The following is a 16,564-nucleotide window of genomic DNA, read 5'->3' on the forward strand; positions in this document are numbered from 1 at the left end:
GTCGTCGACAAACATGTCCGACTGTGGAGTAAAATCTTTATCCAGTAGATTATTAATTGATTGTTGCTTTGCCGGATCCCATAAAATCGGAGGAGTGCATAGTGTTTCAAGTTTGGTACATTCTTTGACTGGTTGGGAGTAACAAAAATTTTATCAACTTCAACTACAGGTAAGAGTAGTCTCGGTAGTTTAGATCGTTTAGATCACCGTTAATGTTGTCACAACCAGAACCTGCGGACCCGTGCATTCTTTTTTTTTTCTTCTTTTCGTTCAAAAGTTACGTCCTCTACTCAACCGTATCTTGTCAATCTCATCATACGTTAAAAGTGATGTTAATTAATTTTTGTCAGTAGCATTGTTTGGTTTGACTATGTCACTGACGTCGACGTTAAAACTTGATTAGGTTGACGTTAAACCTGAATCGCGATTGTTGACACCAACATTCACGTGAAAAAGTTGCACGTAATTGATTTTGTTGTCCATTTTATCCGTTTTACAAAAGTAAGATTAGTTTATCCATCGCACATCCTTTAGCTTTTATCAGAATTCACAATAAATTGATTAGTTTTGTACTCAGATCTCTAGATGTGAGTTCACTTCGAATTATAGATGTTTCTCATCCATCTACTTGCACTAATAATCTTAGCTGCCAAAAAGTGTAAACCTCGTTCTGACTATCGTTACAAAAAAAAAGTTTTTGTTTATTCAAATATACCAAATGCTGTGATATCTGATTCATCAGACAATTAATGTATGTACATTACATAATGCGATAGGTTATGAGACTATGGATGAAGACAAAGTCGTCAGTTCTCCTGAGAGAGAGAATGACGAATTCAGCAGAATCATTGGCCACACTACATTTCAACATTCTTGGGACGTCGCTGTGCCAGGCGAAGAAGATCTGCCACTTTTACCAAAGTCAGATGAAAAACCAGAGACTGTCGACACAGGCTCTGAAAGGAGTACTACATTAGAGGACTCGGCGGAAAAAGAGCCCGAAGTTCTTATTCAATTTGAAAATCAGGAGGAAAAATTGTATGAAAATGAAGATTCCTGTGACAATGAAGATTCCTATGGTTATGACGATCAATATGACTACCATGACGCTTATGGATACGATGGATCGTATGAATATGATGGATCATATGACTACGAAGATCCTTATGGACTAAATCCAATGATGTTCGGGAGAAATAATAGATTACCAACCAGTAATAATGGGTCCCATATTAATCCAAGACTACCGCTGGGAAATCTTCATCACTTACCACCTCCAAGTTTTTGGGCCAATACTCCACCTCCTAGAATGATGGGTACAATGCGAATGCCGAGGTAAGTGGATTTTATAGTTTGATAGTCTTTACAAAGAAACGATTGATTCTTTTGTCATGTATCACTGCATATTTGGCTATTAAAATGGTGGGAATCATACCAGTTAGCAAATAGTTAATATTTTTCAAAGATTAATCGAATACACAAATTCTGCTGGAGGGTCACTAACGTCACATGATGTCTAATGATTCAACTCTTACTGATAACTTTTGTAAAATTTTAGCCATGCAATAATAGTTTTCAATACTGGTATTCATATTTTCTTAGTTACAAGATCAATGTTTCATTTTCAGATTTGGAACTCATATGCCAATGGGTCAACCACTAGGGCCAAGAGGATCGATGTTACCGTTTCGGGGTCCGACACCACCAATGGTGACGAGTGCCTTGCCTAGTACTAGCACAAGTCTTTCTGCAAACACTACTGCCATTGAGAGTTCCACAGTTAGTTCACAGAGTCCGCAACTTCAGAATATTCTGAATCAAGCATCGCTTATTATGCAAACACAAAATCCAAACTTACCAAATTCCGGAACCTCTCAGACATTACATTCAAGTTATCTTTCAACTAGTAGTCAACCTCCTGGATATGGAGGAAGCTATCCGAACTCACTAAATTCTAATTTTCAGTCTCATCCTTCTTTCAATACTAGTTTGGATTCGTCAGTTTACAAAACCTCAATAGATTTACCCTCATCACCAAAAGCTCCAGGCACAACACAAGGTTGGTGAATAAGAATACTTTCACACTTTATTATAATGAAAGTCATTCCAATGAACAAAACTCTATTGCTATCTGAAATGAGTATTTCCATGGAGAAATGTGAGAGTTCTGAAGATTGTCTGAATGCATTAAGTACTGAATTTTTTCTATCATCCATCTTGGTAAATTACTGGTTTTTCTGTGACAGAGTCAGATCTTTTGGTACGCAGTGACAATGCTTATTCCCCTGATGATCCAACCCCAGATGAAACGGTCTCCTCCGAGGCTGAGAGTAACCAGGTAGTTCGAAGTAATCCGGTGATTGATGTCTCAGACATTCCGACACCCCAAACACCTGAGAAAGTTGAAAAAATTGAAAATACCGAAAAAACTGACAAACTAGTGCCAACAAATACTGTAGATGCTGTCGAATCTACTAGTGTTGTTGAGAGTCCTAAAATGATAAAGCCTGTTTTGGGTAAAGCTCAAGCTAAAAAACGTCTTATGGCATTTGCAAATAAATTTGGTGTTCTTCCCAAAGTTCAACCTGTCAAGCCCAAGGCAAAGATAGAAACTACTGTGGGGAAGTCTGAAACTATTTCGAAGCAACACAGTTCAGATGGTTCAAGGGCAAGGACAGAGAAAGGCAAGGGCAAAAGTAAAGATAAGGCAAAATCTTTACTTGACGAAGTGAATGATGCTAAATTGAAAATCGAATCAGCCCTGGAAGCACAACAGCAGCACAGCAGTAGCGGAAAGTCCAAAAAACATCATGGTATGGTTTTGCAGCATTAAAATGCAGTAAAAATTCAACACGGCACTTCAACATTTTCCTTTTTACATTATATGCTTTGAAATCTTTTAGAAGACAGAGTTCCAGCTATCGAGGAAATTGTTAGAGAAGAGTCAATGACCAAGGGTTTACAGGAGTATAATAACCTTACAAGTAAATATCCCTACTTTCAATTTTAAAATTGGTAGTAATAATCATGATGACGATAGTAATAATAACGATAATAATAATAATACTATCATCATACCCTTGGGATATGTCCTCATAAGTTCACAGCTTGTGCGGGATGAGAAAGGGATGGGTTAGTGAATCATCATTGTGCGTGTGCAGTTATATCAAATTGTTCTATAGAAACACCTGCATTCGCACAGGGAACAAAGGAAATTGCAGAAAACCTTACCCAGGTGTAACCGGATCGAGTTCAAATCTCAGCCTATCGATTTGGCATCCCAATGACATGACCTGTCTTATAATTATTGCGAGTTGGGGCTTAGATCCTCCTTGACACGCTAGTTATTTGAACTGGAGTCCTTTTGTTCTGTAGTCTCGACGCTATGCGTGACGTTACTGTGGTCGGTTTTTAAAATAGATATAAATTTTTCAGTCTAATGAACACTAAAGTAGTGAAAAGTTTGAATTTTTGAATCCGAAGAGTTAATGTTTCCTTTGTTACTTTGTTAATGTGATTTAGTTAAATATTTTTCACGATGGTAATTATATGATTTATAGCGTTGGTCCTATTTTTATAGTGAATACTGAAAGAGAGTCGAGTGGGCGTGGCAGTAGTGGTGGAAAAGGAAGGTGGAAGAAATCACGCCACAATCATTCGGATGAAGAAAATGATCACGGTTTAACTCCACTAAGGAAGTTTTCAGAAAGGTAATTATAAATGTAAAAAGTAAAAAATAATTAACATCACTGAAATTATTATTATTTAGCAGTTGCAAATTGAACTATTTACATATGTAACTACATTGGAGTTACTTAGATAGCCTTACTTTTCACATGTTTTAGTATGTCATTTTGTGATATACCATTACGTCGGGAGACATTTTTGTGTTGTTTATTAATATTTGACTTTCCTCTAAGTCTAACTTTAATCTTTTCTGAACACATACGGTGCTTACATAATTTATTTAAAATCCTCAAAGTAATTTATCTTCAAATTTTGGATTTGTTGTTAAGAAGGAGAAGGTACAGCAGAGAGCGTGATAAGGACTATAAATCAAAGGATGAGAAAGGTATAAAGGATCAATTAACTCACAAGATTTCCCAGGATAAGGATTCCCGCAAAAGAGAAAAAGAGAAAAGTAGTAGGGAAAGTCGAAGGGAAAGAAAATCAAAAGAGAGAGATCGCAAGGATTTCAGCAATTCACCAGCAGTCCGGTCATCTAAAGAAATTGAAAAAGATAGGGAAAAGGAAAGAGCAAAGGTGAAGGAAAAGGAAAAAGAAAAGGAAAGAGAAAAGGACAGGGAAAAGGAAAAGGAAAAGGAAAAGGAGAAGGAAAAGGAAAAGGAAAAGGAAAAGGAAAAGGAAAAGGAAAAGGAAAAGGAAAAGGAAAAGGAAAAGGAAAAGGAAAAGGAAAAGGAAAAGGAAAAGGAGAAAGAGAAAGAGAAAGAGAAAGAGAAAGAGAAAGAGAAAGAGAAGGAGAAGGAAAAAGAGAAAGAAAGAGAGCGGGAGAGAGAAAGGGAAAAAGAAAAAGAAAGAGAAAGAGAGAAAGAGAAGGAAAGAGAACGAGAAAGAGAGAAACAAAGAGAGAAAGAAAAAGAAAGGGCGCTAGAGAGGGAAAGAGAAATCGAACTGGAAAATGAAAGGGAAAAAGAAAGAGAAAAGGAAAGGGAGACGGAAAGAGAAAAGGAAAGAGATAAGGAAAGAGAGAAGGAACGAGAAAAGGAAAGGGAAAAGGAAAGGGAGAAGGAAAGAGAAAAGGAAAGGGAAAAGGAAAGGGAGAAGGAAAGAGAAAGAGAAAGAGTAAGAGAAAAGGCAAAAGAACAGGAAAGAGAAAGAGAAAAGGCACGAGAACAGGAAAGAGAAAAGGAGAGAGAAAAGGAAAGAGAAAAAGAAAAAGAAAAAGAATTTGCAAGATCTAAAAATTGGGTGGAGTTGAAAAAATCTTGGCTCTCTTTGGAAGAAATAGTTAATCGACGAAAGGAAGATCGATTAATAAAGAACAGGTATCTCCTGTACTATATATACATATGACAACTGCATTTAACATATTATTCAGGTAGTTATACAGAAATAATTACTTTCAGAACAGCACAAGATTACGCACAGCATTTCGACCAGATGTTAATGATAGGTGATCATAATTTGAAACGTTATCCTATCATAATTGAAGGACAGGAAGGACCCCGAGAATTTCCTCCAGAGTCCGTCCGAGTAACTAAACGAGGACGAGGACCTCCAGTACTATTTTCTGAAAATCCTCAAGTATCGTTGCTACTCAATCGTCAACAGCTTTTCCAAGCTGTTTCCTCTGATCGGCGAGACAAGATGCGACAGATATGTGAAGCAAACCGTATCCAGTTAGTGTAATTTTTTTCCACTTGAGAAAAGTTTTTTTTCTATAATATGGGTATTTGTAATGGATGTTTACAGTCTAAGAATCCTGCCAATAACCTGAAGTTTCATTATTAACCTTGATTCCGATAGTATCAATATTCAATTGAGAAAGTTACGTATTTTAACATTGAACACCTTGTAAACTTTTTTTTTATCGTTTATATTTGTTGTACTAGTCCAAATCTGTTTGTTAGAGACTAGAGAAAAAGAGGTCCGCGGTTAGTAACCTACACCCCCAAAAAAGTCACGAATGCGGGAATCGAATGCCTGTAAAAGCCTCAATTAACATTTTTGTGTTCTTTAGTATAAACAGGTAGGCCTTGAGAAAATAATATTACGTATAATTTGTAACTTCTTTTTTTTCTCTTGTACTTCAATTCGTTTAGGCAACCTTATATCCTTTTATATTAGATGAACAGAGAGGTCCTTAGTTTAAAATTATTATCTATTACCTGTCTATTAGCGCGAATTTGACCGAAGTGGACGAAGTGGATCAATCCCGATATTGGTACAAGAGGATGGAAAATGTAAACTCGTTGGAAAAAGCTACATTGTCAGAAGGAGATGCTACTCCAGGGTCTAAGTGGGAAAGTGACATTACAGTTGTGTCTCTCAAAGAAAAGAGAAAGGTTTTTGAGATAGTTACAGAAGAGGCTGTAGGAAAGAATGTCATACTTCAGTGGGATGACAAAGATATTGGCGAAGTAAACAAACTTAAAGAGCCGAATGTGAAAGAAGGTATTTGCGTAACGAAATCATCTGGGGAATCTTCTGTGCAGTCCTACAGCCACTTCCGCAGATTGCCGCTGGATACTAAGCTACCTTCGTCTCAAAGTCCACGTGAGTAATATTAATAGCATATTGTTGCTCTGTCCATGCATTAAGGCAATAGACATCTTTTTATCGCGTTGTTTGTTACCAATGTTCTCTTTCCAGGTGATCATTATGTACATCCTGAATCAAGTAAACTTGTTGCTGTCACAGAGAGGGATGATCGTGAGTCTTCACCTTCTGATACTGCTGGGGACCAGAAACTTGCGTCGGAATACGAACAGTTCATAAAAATGGTCAGCAATGATGTTCCTGTACCAGCCACTAACTCTGATAAAATAACTTCAACTGGTAAGCTAGTTTATTCCAGTTTGTTATGTGGAGTACTTCACTCCTTTTATCTCTACAAGTACAAGTTTTACACATCTTTCTCATACTGAGTGCGCATTTCGTATATTAATATAATACATCTGAGGTGTCAAGTTGAAACTGGGCTCATCATTATTCTTATAAGAAGGAATAAATAAAATGGAGAGAGAAAATTATACTTAAAATTCAGCCAGCTTATTCGGGTACAACAATCATTACTTCATCTTTGAAGCATGATTTTTATAAGATATAAATTCTGTTTTCTTCTGTAAATTTGACCGTATCCTTTCACAAACCAATAAACCTTTGTGTATCTCTTTTGTTCATTAGTATTTAGTAAAATCTATCGAGATGTTTCGTAGAGAATTTGGAAGAGGGTATTAATTAAAAATAGTCACTCGTTAAAATTGACTGTCTTCTGCATTTGTTACATAGCTACTGTTCGATTGATCGGTAAACATTTTAGTTCCGATGTTTCTTCTGATTATAGATTCGGTTCCCTCTTCGTCATCATACAGTAAACCTGTTTTGAAACAATCTACAAACAGTAATACCAGGGATCCATCAAAGTTGGGGAAAATGAATGAGGATATCTCAGTGAATGATACGCTCAATGACATAGACGTCAGCGATGTAGAAAGTACCAATAAATCTGATAGAACTCTGGAATCAACATTAGTAGCTGAAACTGAATCAAAGAAGTCTAAGAAAGTAACAGCAACAGAAATTGGATCAGATAGAGATACAGATGCTGCAAGCAGCAGCAAAGAAGAAGACTCCGACGCATCTCAATCAGTTCCTAGTGATTGGGAAAATGTTAAGATCAAAGAAGAAAAACTTAGCGATGGAAGTTTGGATAACAAACATTTGAAAAAAAAAAAGAGACGTCGAAAGTCAAGTAGCGATTCTTCATCATCATCATCATCATCTTCATCTTCTTCCTCAGATTCTTCAGAATCTGAGGAAGATGACGAAGAGGAGAAAAAAAGAAGAAAGATAAAAAAAAGCAAAAGCCAAAATAAGGGAAAAGTAATTCGAAAGAAATCAAAGAAGAAAGCCAAGTCAAGTTCAGAATCTGATAGCAGTGAGGATCAATCAAGCGATTCATCCACTGAGGAAGAAAGAAGAGTGAGAAGCAAAAGAAAACGGAAGTTGAAAAAAAAGGGGAAAAAAGTAATTGTTAAAAAGAAGCGCAAGCGAAAAATAAAAACTGACTCAAGTAGCTCTGACTCGGATAGAAAATTGAAACGAATCAAGAAAAAAGAGGATAAGCAGTTGCGAAAAAAACAAAAAGAGAAGAAGAAAGTCTCAGAAAACAACGGTGAATTGTCGAAAAAAAAGTCTGTAGACATGAGAAAAAGTGAGAAAAAGAAAACCGGTAATGATATAAAAGAATCATCAAAAGATAGCAGAGGCGTTAAAGAAGAAAAGATCGATTTAAAAAAAGTTGATATGCCATTCCATGAAACAGACTTGGTTGAGAAGGCATCTGTCCATCGGAAAAATCGTGTCCGAGAATGTAGCCTTGATGGTAATTCGATTATGGCAGAAGAGGCAAACGAGTTTGATAGTGAAGAAATCTTATGTGTACCGAAACGGGATCCGAGGAAAAGAGCTAATGAAAAAGAAAAGAGAAAGGACAGAACTCATGATACCTTTTTACAGGAATGGGAGAAAGAAAGTATGCGAATGACCCAACAGATTATGCACGGAGAAGAAATTTCAATGCATGGTCTTGATAAAAAAAAAGGAAGGAGCATGAATGAAAACAGTATCGGCGACCCGTTCAATATTCAAGAAGACGATAAGTTAAAAGAACGGGTAAAAGAAGTTAAACTTTTGGAAGAATGGGAAAAAGAAAGTGTTCGAATGACGCAGCAAATAATGCAGGAAGAACCAGTATTCAAAGAAACTACAGATAGAAAAAGCAAAAGTAAGAAAAGTAGCAGTGAGTGGGAAGAAGATGACGATTTTGCTTCAACCGACAATTCAAACATTCCACCGATATCAGTACTAGACCAATTGACGAAACGAAAAGAACGCCTAACCGATGAATGGGAGGTCGACAGCTTGGAAGAGAATCGCGAAGTTAATGAGAAAAAGAAAGCTAAGCTGGAGAGAAAAATCGAGAAAGACATAAAGTATGATGAAAAGACAGATACCTATATAACTATTGAAAGAGAAATTGGCAAGGATCATAAGAAGAAACATAACAGATTGCCAGCCCTCAGAATATGGGAAGATGAGGAAGAAGAAGGTGAAAAGGAGGCAATGATGCTAATTAAAGATAAATTTAAACACACAAAAAAAGGTGAATCAAAAAGCAAATGGGATTTGGATGACTTGGAGACAAACATAGAAACTGGAGGAGAATGGAGAAATACGGAAAAATTAGAAGATAATCAGAAACTCGCAAGAAATTGGGAAATTGAAAGATATGACCGTACTGCATGGATGAATAAAGAAGACAATCTGGAAGATACAAAAAATAAGAAACGTAAAAGTGACACGCAAGATATTAGACGGCTTAAAGAATATTATCAAGATAATCGTAATACTACTGATCAAAATAAAGCTGAACTTAGTGGAAAAGTATCACCCAATGACTGGATAATTATGCAGGCTGAAGAAGTATCAAGCAGTAAGTGTTATTCCCATAAAACTGGCAGCCTGACTCCTAGAACGAAATTACATGAAGGCTTCAACAGCGATGAGAAATCTGAAAAGATGAAATTCCTTCAACACAGCAGTAGAAAAAAATGGGAAGACAGTGATAAGACTAGCGATTGGGAGGAGGCAGAAGAGATTACCACTTCTAATATTGCTACGGACCTTATAAGTGGGTGGACGAAATCTGTTGATAAAATGAAACTGGATGAGGGTGGGAGTTCAAAGACCACAGATTCAAGTCAACAAATCAAAACGAGTGTTTATGAACCAAAGAAAGATAAAAAAAGTCGATGGGATGTTGAAAATTCAAGCAAGTACAGTGAACCAAATGAACAACTAGACCTTCAAAAGAGTGATTCGGATAAACTACTATTGATAGAGTGGGAGGAGGAACATAATGATTGGGTCAAAAGTACAATGCCAGCTCAAGATCAAACTCCCACTAAGTCGATATCACGCGATGAAGATTTTGTACATTCTACTTCCGCAGTAAATGATAAAGCTTCAAAATTGGCAACTGATGATAAAACCAAAAAACGATATAAGGAATCCAATGAATTATGTGAATCGTACGATTTGATGGCTTCTAAAAAGATTGATTACACGAAAAATACTTCGAAAAACCAAAAGTTTTCTGAAAATATATGGAGCAATGAAAATGAGGAAAAAACTCACAATTCTCTGAGTTCGTTAATAGAATTGAATTTCAAACATACGCGATCTGCTTTATCTGATCAGGATTCTGACAGTTCAGACGTTACTTCGGAAGAGGCTAACTCTGTGGATGCAAACTCATCAAAGTATAATAAGGACAATTTGGAATTATACAGTCCGAGTTCACCAGCTCTTTCGCACAGGTCTGAAGTAAGTTCAAAAACGAAGCAATGCTTTGCGTTTTGTTGGTGACTCACTTTTATATAACAAACACCATAAAAAAATTTATTTTGATTTATTTTGAAACTAATTTGCATGTCTAACTCAAAATTCTTCAATTTCTTTATAGGATATGGATATTTCAAGTGGCAGTAATGAAAATCACCAAAAGGATGACGTATTGATATCGAATATTCCATTGCCGTCGGATGAATTTCCAGTTATGTTTGGATGTCAAGTTGCTAGTATTCCAATGCCTGTTTCTCCCCCATCTCATATTTCTAGTGTCCGCACTAACGGTGGTTCTGAGTGCAAGATTAGTGTCGCCGTTTTGAAAGGATCAGAGAAACCTACCCAAAATTCACAAATTGAAATCAACACCAATGAGCATACTAATTCTCCGAAAGTTGGATACAACTACACTGGCGTTAGCCTAGTGCCTACTGATGAGAAGTCAAAATGGGAGTCTGACGATATTGATTTAAAGAAATTGAGCTCTGAACATTCTGACAAATCATCTGTCTCGAGTTCTAGTGCAGAAATCAGTGTCGAAAAAGACACCGGCAAGAAGAGTGTTGACATATTTGCTGATTTTCAATCAAGCAGTGACTCTAATGGAAAATCTGCGTCAGAAAATGATTTTATAAGTAATAGCGTAGAACTTGATCAGAAGGAAGATAAACTTACATCTCCTTTAAAATTAATTCCAAAACAAATCTTGATTCAACGTAACTCTGAATTCAGAAGCAAATCAATTCCCGAGGCACAAAAAGCAGACATAACTCAAGGTACTATTTCATTTAAAATTCAGAAAAAAATTCTACAAACAAGTATTCTGCCAAGTGATGAGAACGAAGACACATTAGATGAAGTTGAAAGACAGTATAAGTCAGAGAATCAATGTGTTGATAACAGCGCGGATATTGTGCAAAAACTTGTAGTTGACGATGTAGTGGGCGTCAATCCGGTAAAGTTAAGTCCTGTGAAAGCTAGCGTACGAAAGGATTTGTTAGTCAGAATAGAGGAGAAAAGAACAGCACCTAGTAAACAGTTCATGAAAACGTCGAGTCCCATGTTTGATAGAAGCATGCTAAAGTTCGAAGAATCAGAAAGAATGGATAGTGACAAGTACAACGATTTTCTAATCGATAAACGAGATGTTGATAAGCCTATTCGACGTTCAATCTCCCGATCTTCATCTCGGTCATCACATTCACGATCACGATCGCGATCGCGATCAAGATCACAAACGCGAACACGATCACGGTCACGCTCTCGAGATCGCAGAAAGAAAAGTCCTGAAAGAAGAGAGAGAGATAGGTGGGGTAGAGAAGATCGAAGACGAACCAGGGGAATTGAAACAAGAGAAAGAGACAAATCAAGAAAAAGGGAACGACTTGACACTCCGACTCACGAAAGTAGAATTAGAAGTAACATCAAGTACTCTGACAGAGGAGAGAGCCGCAGACGAAGTAGTCCAAGCAAAGGTAGACTTGGTGACAGACGGAACCGATCGAAAAGTCCTGTTACAGGTAAACGTACGGCTGATCGAAGCAGAAGTCGTAGCCCAATGGGTAGACGAGATCGTGATAGGAGTCCAAAGAGAAGAGTAGATGGAGATAAGAAGATGAATAACAAAGATTTCTTCAAAGGCGATGAAGTTTCTCCAGCTGAATTAAAAATTTCTGAGGATAGAAGGGAGAGAATCATCAAAAGTCCAATTAGATATCCGGTTTCAAGTCCTGGGGATGGTGAGTATAATGAGCAAATTGATTTGATCCATTTCTTGTACCAGAAGCAATTACGTACCCGTCATAATGGTAAATTTATTCTTATAGATAACAGTAGGAAGTACGGAAGTGCAGAACGTAAGATGGATAAAGAAAGAGATCGAGGGAGGTACAGGGATGGTATTGAAAGAGATAGAGAGAGGTCTTATGACCCAATGGAAATACTCAGAGAAAAGGGCTTTGACATGGAACGACATCGTAAGAGGTAAGAGTGGCTCAGAAATATGTGACTTATTAATAATATGAAATGTCATATGATTTCCAATTCTTCAGATTAAATGCAGAAACTGAAGATAGAAAGCATAACTGGAAGTATGAGGTTGACGATGATAGAGATAAAGATACTTCGAGACGCTTGTTTCCGAATGAATTTGAACTCGATTTCGAAGAGGATCGTCTGGGTAGAGCTAGTGATAGCTTGGATAGAGAGATAGTGGAAGGATCCATTAAATCACACTCATTGTCCAGAGCAAGATACAGGTAGCTTCATGGACACTATTTCTGTCAATTAATTCAGAATCCTACGATAGTTTTTATACTTTTTCATATTGACAGCAGTCAAAAGAAAAAATTGCAGAATACAAACTGTTATTTGAAAATACTTTTGTTATCTGAATGTCACTCTTTTTACAACAGTACTAAACTATGTTTTATTGAATACAACAGGGAACAAAGCGAAGAATCACGATTGAAATGGACTAGAGAGAAACGTAGGGATAGAGAATCTCCAAATTGTGAAGTACGTGAAGGTAGATCTTATTCAAGATCGAGATCTCCACCTCGACTAGCACATACTAGGACGTCAGTAGATCGATATAAGACTTCACGTATGAGTAGGTCAAGATCTCGAACTCCAGAGAGAAGTATGAGGTCTGCAAAAAGGCTACATAGATCAAGGTTGGTCGATTTCTTTATTATTTAATTTGGAAATGACTTTTATATTGTTTACAATTTTTATAATTGTGTATTAATTATGACTATTATTAACTCTATAAATATGAAACCTCATATTTCATGTATCACATTATATGATGTTTATAGTTTTGTGAATGTTGGAAAAAAAAATTTTGTTTATGGTGGATCAACGATTATTTTTATTGATTTAAAATATTTCTTCAGATCTGCATCTCTTGTAAGAGACGAAGATGATTCATCGTTACGAGAAAGTTGTACTGCCGGTAGAAGGATAGAAACCATTGTACAATCAGTATCTACTGTCACAGGGATTACAGGAGTTATTCCTGACTCTACAATATCTGATTCGGAGCTTCTGCCAAGCAATGAATGTGTAAACCACGATAGCTCGTTGCGATATGCAAATAATCCCAATGCCAGTACAAATGAGTACTATTATTACTCTGAGGGAAATTTAACATATCCTCCCCGCATAGAAGAGTCGCATCAACCAGCTGCCATTGGAACAAGTTCTCCTAAGCGTCTTTCTCTCGATGACAGGTAAATGGTTCTGCATTTGATCATGTGAATTTTTCATTATTCTTCAATTAACTGACATTAGGAATTGGTCGACAAATTTCTTAGGTTGGAATTAGAATTGGGAATCAAAAAGAAGCAACAACAACAGATTCCGCTCACTGTACAGGATAGTCAACATGTCGGTTATCATCCTGCGGCCTTTTCTACTAATATTGCAACTTATCCATCTATGCCTCCTACCCCGATACCACCACTGCAACAGCAATCTTATCAACAGCAACAACCGAAGGTGCTCCAGGTACAGCATATGTCATATAAGTCAAATGCAAAGATCTGCTGGAAGAGATTGCGCTTTAACTTGGTGTGGAAACACTTGGATACAATTTAGGGACTCCACCAGATATTTCCCCGCATAGTAAAGTCAAAGTACACACTTCTAATCGACAGAATTGGTATTCAATTTCTCCTTCAATTTCATTTAGGTTGGTAACGTTCTGCAAGTTATACCTTCGGAATTTACCGGTATTACCACTCCGCAACGAGAGTTATCTACTATTGGGGTAAACAGTTCTAGTCACGTGGTACGTGTAGGTAATGTTCTTCAAGTTGTTCCAACAACTCTCGATTGGGCTGCTGGACCTTCTTCGGATACAATAAGCTCCGCATATCATCGCCCTTGTCAGCCTACTACTCCTATTGGAGTTCCACCCCCATCGCCTGCGATAACTCTCATCCCTGCTAGCACCACTTCGCCTATTCCCGTACCTAGGCCAGCAATAATTCCACGTAAGTTTGACTTGTGGTAAGAGCTTTCGAGAAAATTTCATGTAGTTCACTTTTGCTTTGCTTTATCTTTTGCAGCAGTCGTTCAACCGATTTATAATTATGAAGCGATCTTGGAAGAGCGTAAGAAAGGGCGGGAGGAACGGAAGAAACTTAGGGAAGAACGTAGGAAAGAAAAAGAAGTGATGAGAATTGAGAGAAGAAAACGACGTGCAGAACGTCTTGTGAAGAAAAACCTCACCCTCCGTCAGCAGGAAGGGGCTACTTTTCAGCTGCAGCACGCGCCATCCCCACCTACACCGACTTTTACTGGAGGAGAAGATGAAGAAGACGAGGAATTAATTTCCAGAGACAATTCACTACCTAGTTGCGATGGTGATCCGTATCAACAAATCCAACAATCGGAAGAACAAATTGATGAAACCGTCGAAGGATTAAACGAGGGAGCCGTGAAAGAAGCAAAGGATGGCAAGACTGACTGGCTGCCTCTTTTACCACCACCAGCTAAAGGCATTTTAATATCTCCTGGTTTTGGGTGAGTACCTTGTTTTCTTACTGTTGAACGTTACGATTATGTATTAGGTACTTGTAAGTCAATTTCGACTCTCTATTAAGTGTTGACGACTTCCAATTTACGAAAACTTTGACACCAGTGAGTGCCTGCATTTTTCCAACACATTATTAATTGACTCGTACACTTTGATTGAGTTATAAACATGTTGGAATTCGAAATGTAATTTGTCTATTACAATTATTTCAGAAGAGAGTCTTTGTCAAACGGGAATCCAGGCTATCTGTTTGATGTAGATGAGGAGGATGATGAGGAGGTGGTAGGTGAGGAACGAGAACAACTAGATACTAGTACCGATGCTGAATTTGCGTTTACGGAAGAACAAGTAGAGAGACAACTCCAAGCAATAATGGAAGAATCAAAAACCAAAGACGTATCTGTTGCGGGACGATCACGAGACGAAGAGAAAGACGTTGAAGTTCGGAAAAGAAAAGTTTTCAGAAGGAGGAGTAGAAAGTCTGTACAGTTTGCCGATGGGGTTAGGCCAGGAGAAGGAACCAGTCCAAGCGGCGGTGAAGGTGATATGCCATCGCCACCACCGCCGATATCCGTCTTGCCTTTACGGAACAGCAATATTATAAACTACAATGCTCTTCGAGCGGGCGAGAAGAAGATAAAGGTTAAAAAATCGAAGAAAAAACATCAGAAGATCAAACCACCCAAGACGAAGAAGAAGGTCAAGGTAATTACCTAGTTTAAAAAGGCAAATGTATGTAGACTACAATCAGTTCAGAGAAAAGGTGGAAAATGATGTGCTTTGCACTGTATGTAAGGGAATCCTCTTTACACATATTTGAAAATGAATTTGAATGATTACAGGTAAAAATTATAAAATTGAAAAAATCTCGGGCTACTGTTCCTTCTCCACTGACAATTGAGGATTTGGACGAGTTGGACGAACGATCGCCGCCCCCTCCTCCGCCAGGATCTCCGCCACCGCCGCATCTTTGGCCGTCTTATCTTGCGGCTTACAATGGAGCGGTGAATTTGAATCCTATAAATACCGAACCTTTGCCTCCTCCTGCGGCTCTAGCTTCACCACCACCAACCCCACTTCCTCTTTTGATTCCTCCACCACCTTTAAACTATACAATTCAACCCTGCAATAAAACTTAGAAATAATTTATTGCGTTCCTTCGTAAAATTTACTTGCGCTTTTATCCCACGTTAATAACTTTTATAAACGATCCTTTTTTAGGCCGTTGAAAGATTATTAAAGTTGATCCCCGTTGATGAACTTTTGGCAAAGTATATAGTTCAGTGAAGAGTGATATATTATATAGTAACGTACGGATAATTAAGTTTAACTTATAGTTGTTAGGATCGTATATTTCGTCTGTAACGAATGTTATGATAACTGATAGTAAATTCATATTAAAATTTAAAATACAATTATGAATTTCTCTACCTAGTTAACGGCCTTAATTACAAGTTAACAAGCAGCATGTTTTATTTAATTCACTGTATTTGTTCTTTATTTCACTTTATTTAGTCATAACTGTATTTACCAATCAATCGAGAATCGACACCCTAACTGTAACGGAAACTTGACACTCTACATGGCTTCACTGTGCCACAACTATGCTACGAATGTAGAATATTTCTTTTTATGAATTTACGAGTATCCACCATCTTTTTATTCTATATCAGTTACATCGTTTACAATGATTACAATTATTATTAAATAATATCGATCACATTGTTCCGAATATAAGTGGAAATTTTTGGTGCTTGATGGCAGTAAAAAAAAGTTCGTACTCACGAGTATATGCACGTCTACAAAATATTTCTTGAAATGACGTCTTGGTATCTAATGTCAATTTACGCTAAGGGTTGACTTGTATTTATATATATATATATATTATATCAAACTCCGGAGGAATTAAAATTAGGTCGTGGGCTCACC

At 37.3% G+C, this 16,564-nt stretch overlaps 1 protein-coding gene across 1 annotated transcript; it reads left to right on the forward strand.

The window, feature by feature from the left end:
• Positions 1-5: 5 nt before the first annotated feature.
• On the forward strand, positions 6-16,045 carry LOC124409095 (titin homolog). Its single transcript, XM_046886504.1, has 22 exons — positions 6-169; positions 777-1,335; positions 1,629-2,059; positions 2,247-2,813; positions 2,904-2,984; positions 3,581-3,710; positions 4,017-4,299; positions 4,783-5,006; positions 5,088-5,360; positions 5,861-6,237; positions 6,334-6,519; positions 7,028-10,071; positions 10,211-11,831; positions 11,919-12,075; positions 12,144-12,350; positions 12,525-12,767; positions 12,990-13,325; positions 13,410-13,602; positions 13,787-14,090; positions 14,166-14,622; positions 14,848-15,340; positions 15,478-16,045. The coding sequence occupies exons 2-22, from the start codon at positions 788-790 to the stop codon at positions 15,772-15,774; spliced, it is 10,452 nt and encodes a 3,483-aa protein (XP_046742460.1). The 5' UTR covers positions 6-169; positions 777-787; the 3' UTR covers positions 15,775-16,045.
• The last annotated feature ends 519 nt before the right edge of the window (positions 16,046-16,564 follow it).

This window comes from Diprion similis, chromosome 1, assembly GCF_021155765.1.
Source record: "Diprion similis isolate iyDipSimi1 chromosome 1, iyDipSimi1.1, whole genome shotgun sequence".
NCBI lineage: Eukaryota > Metazoa > Arthropoda > Insecta > Hymenoptera > Diprionidae > Diprion > Diprion similis.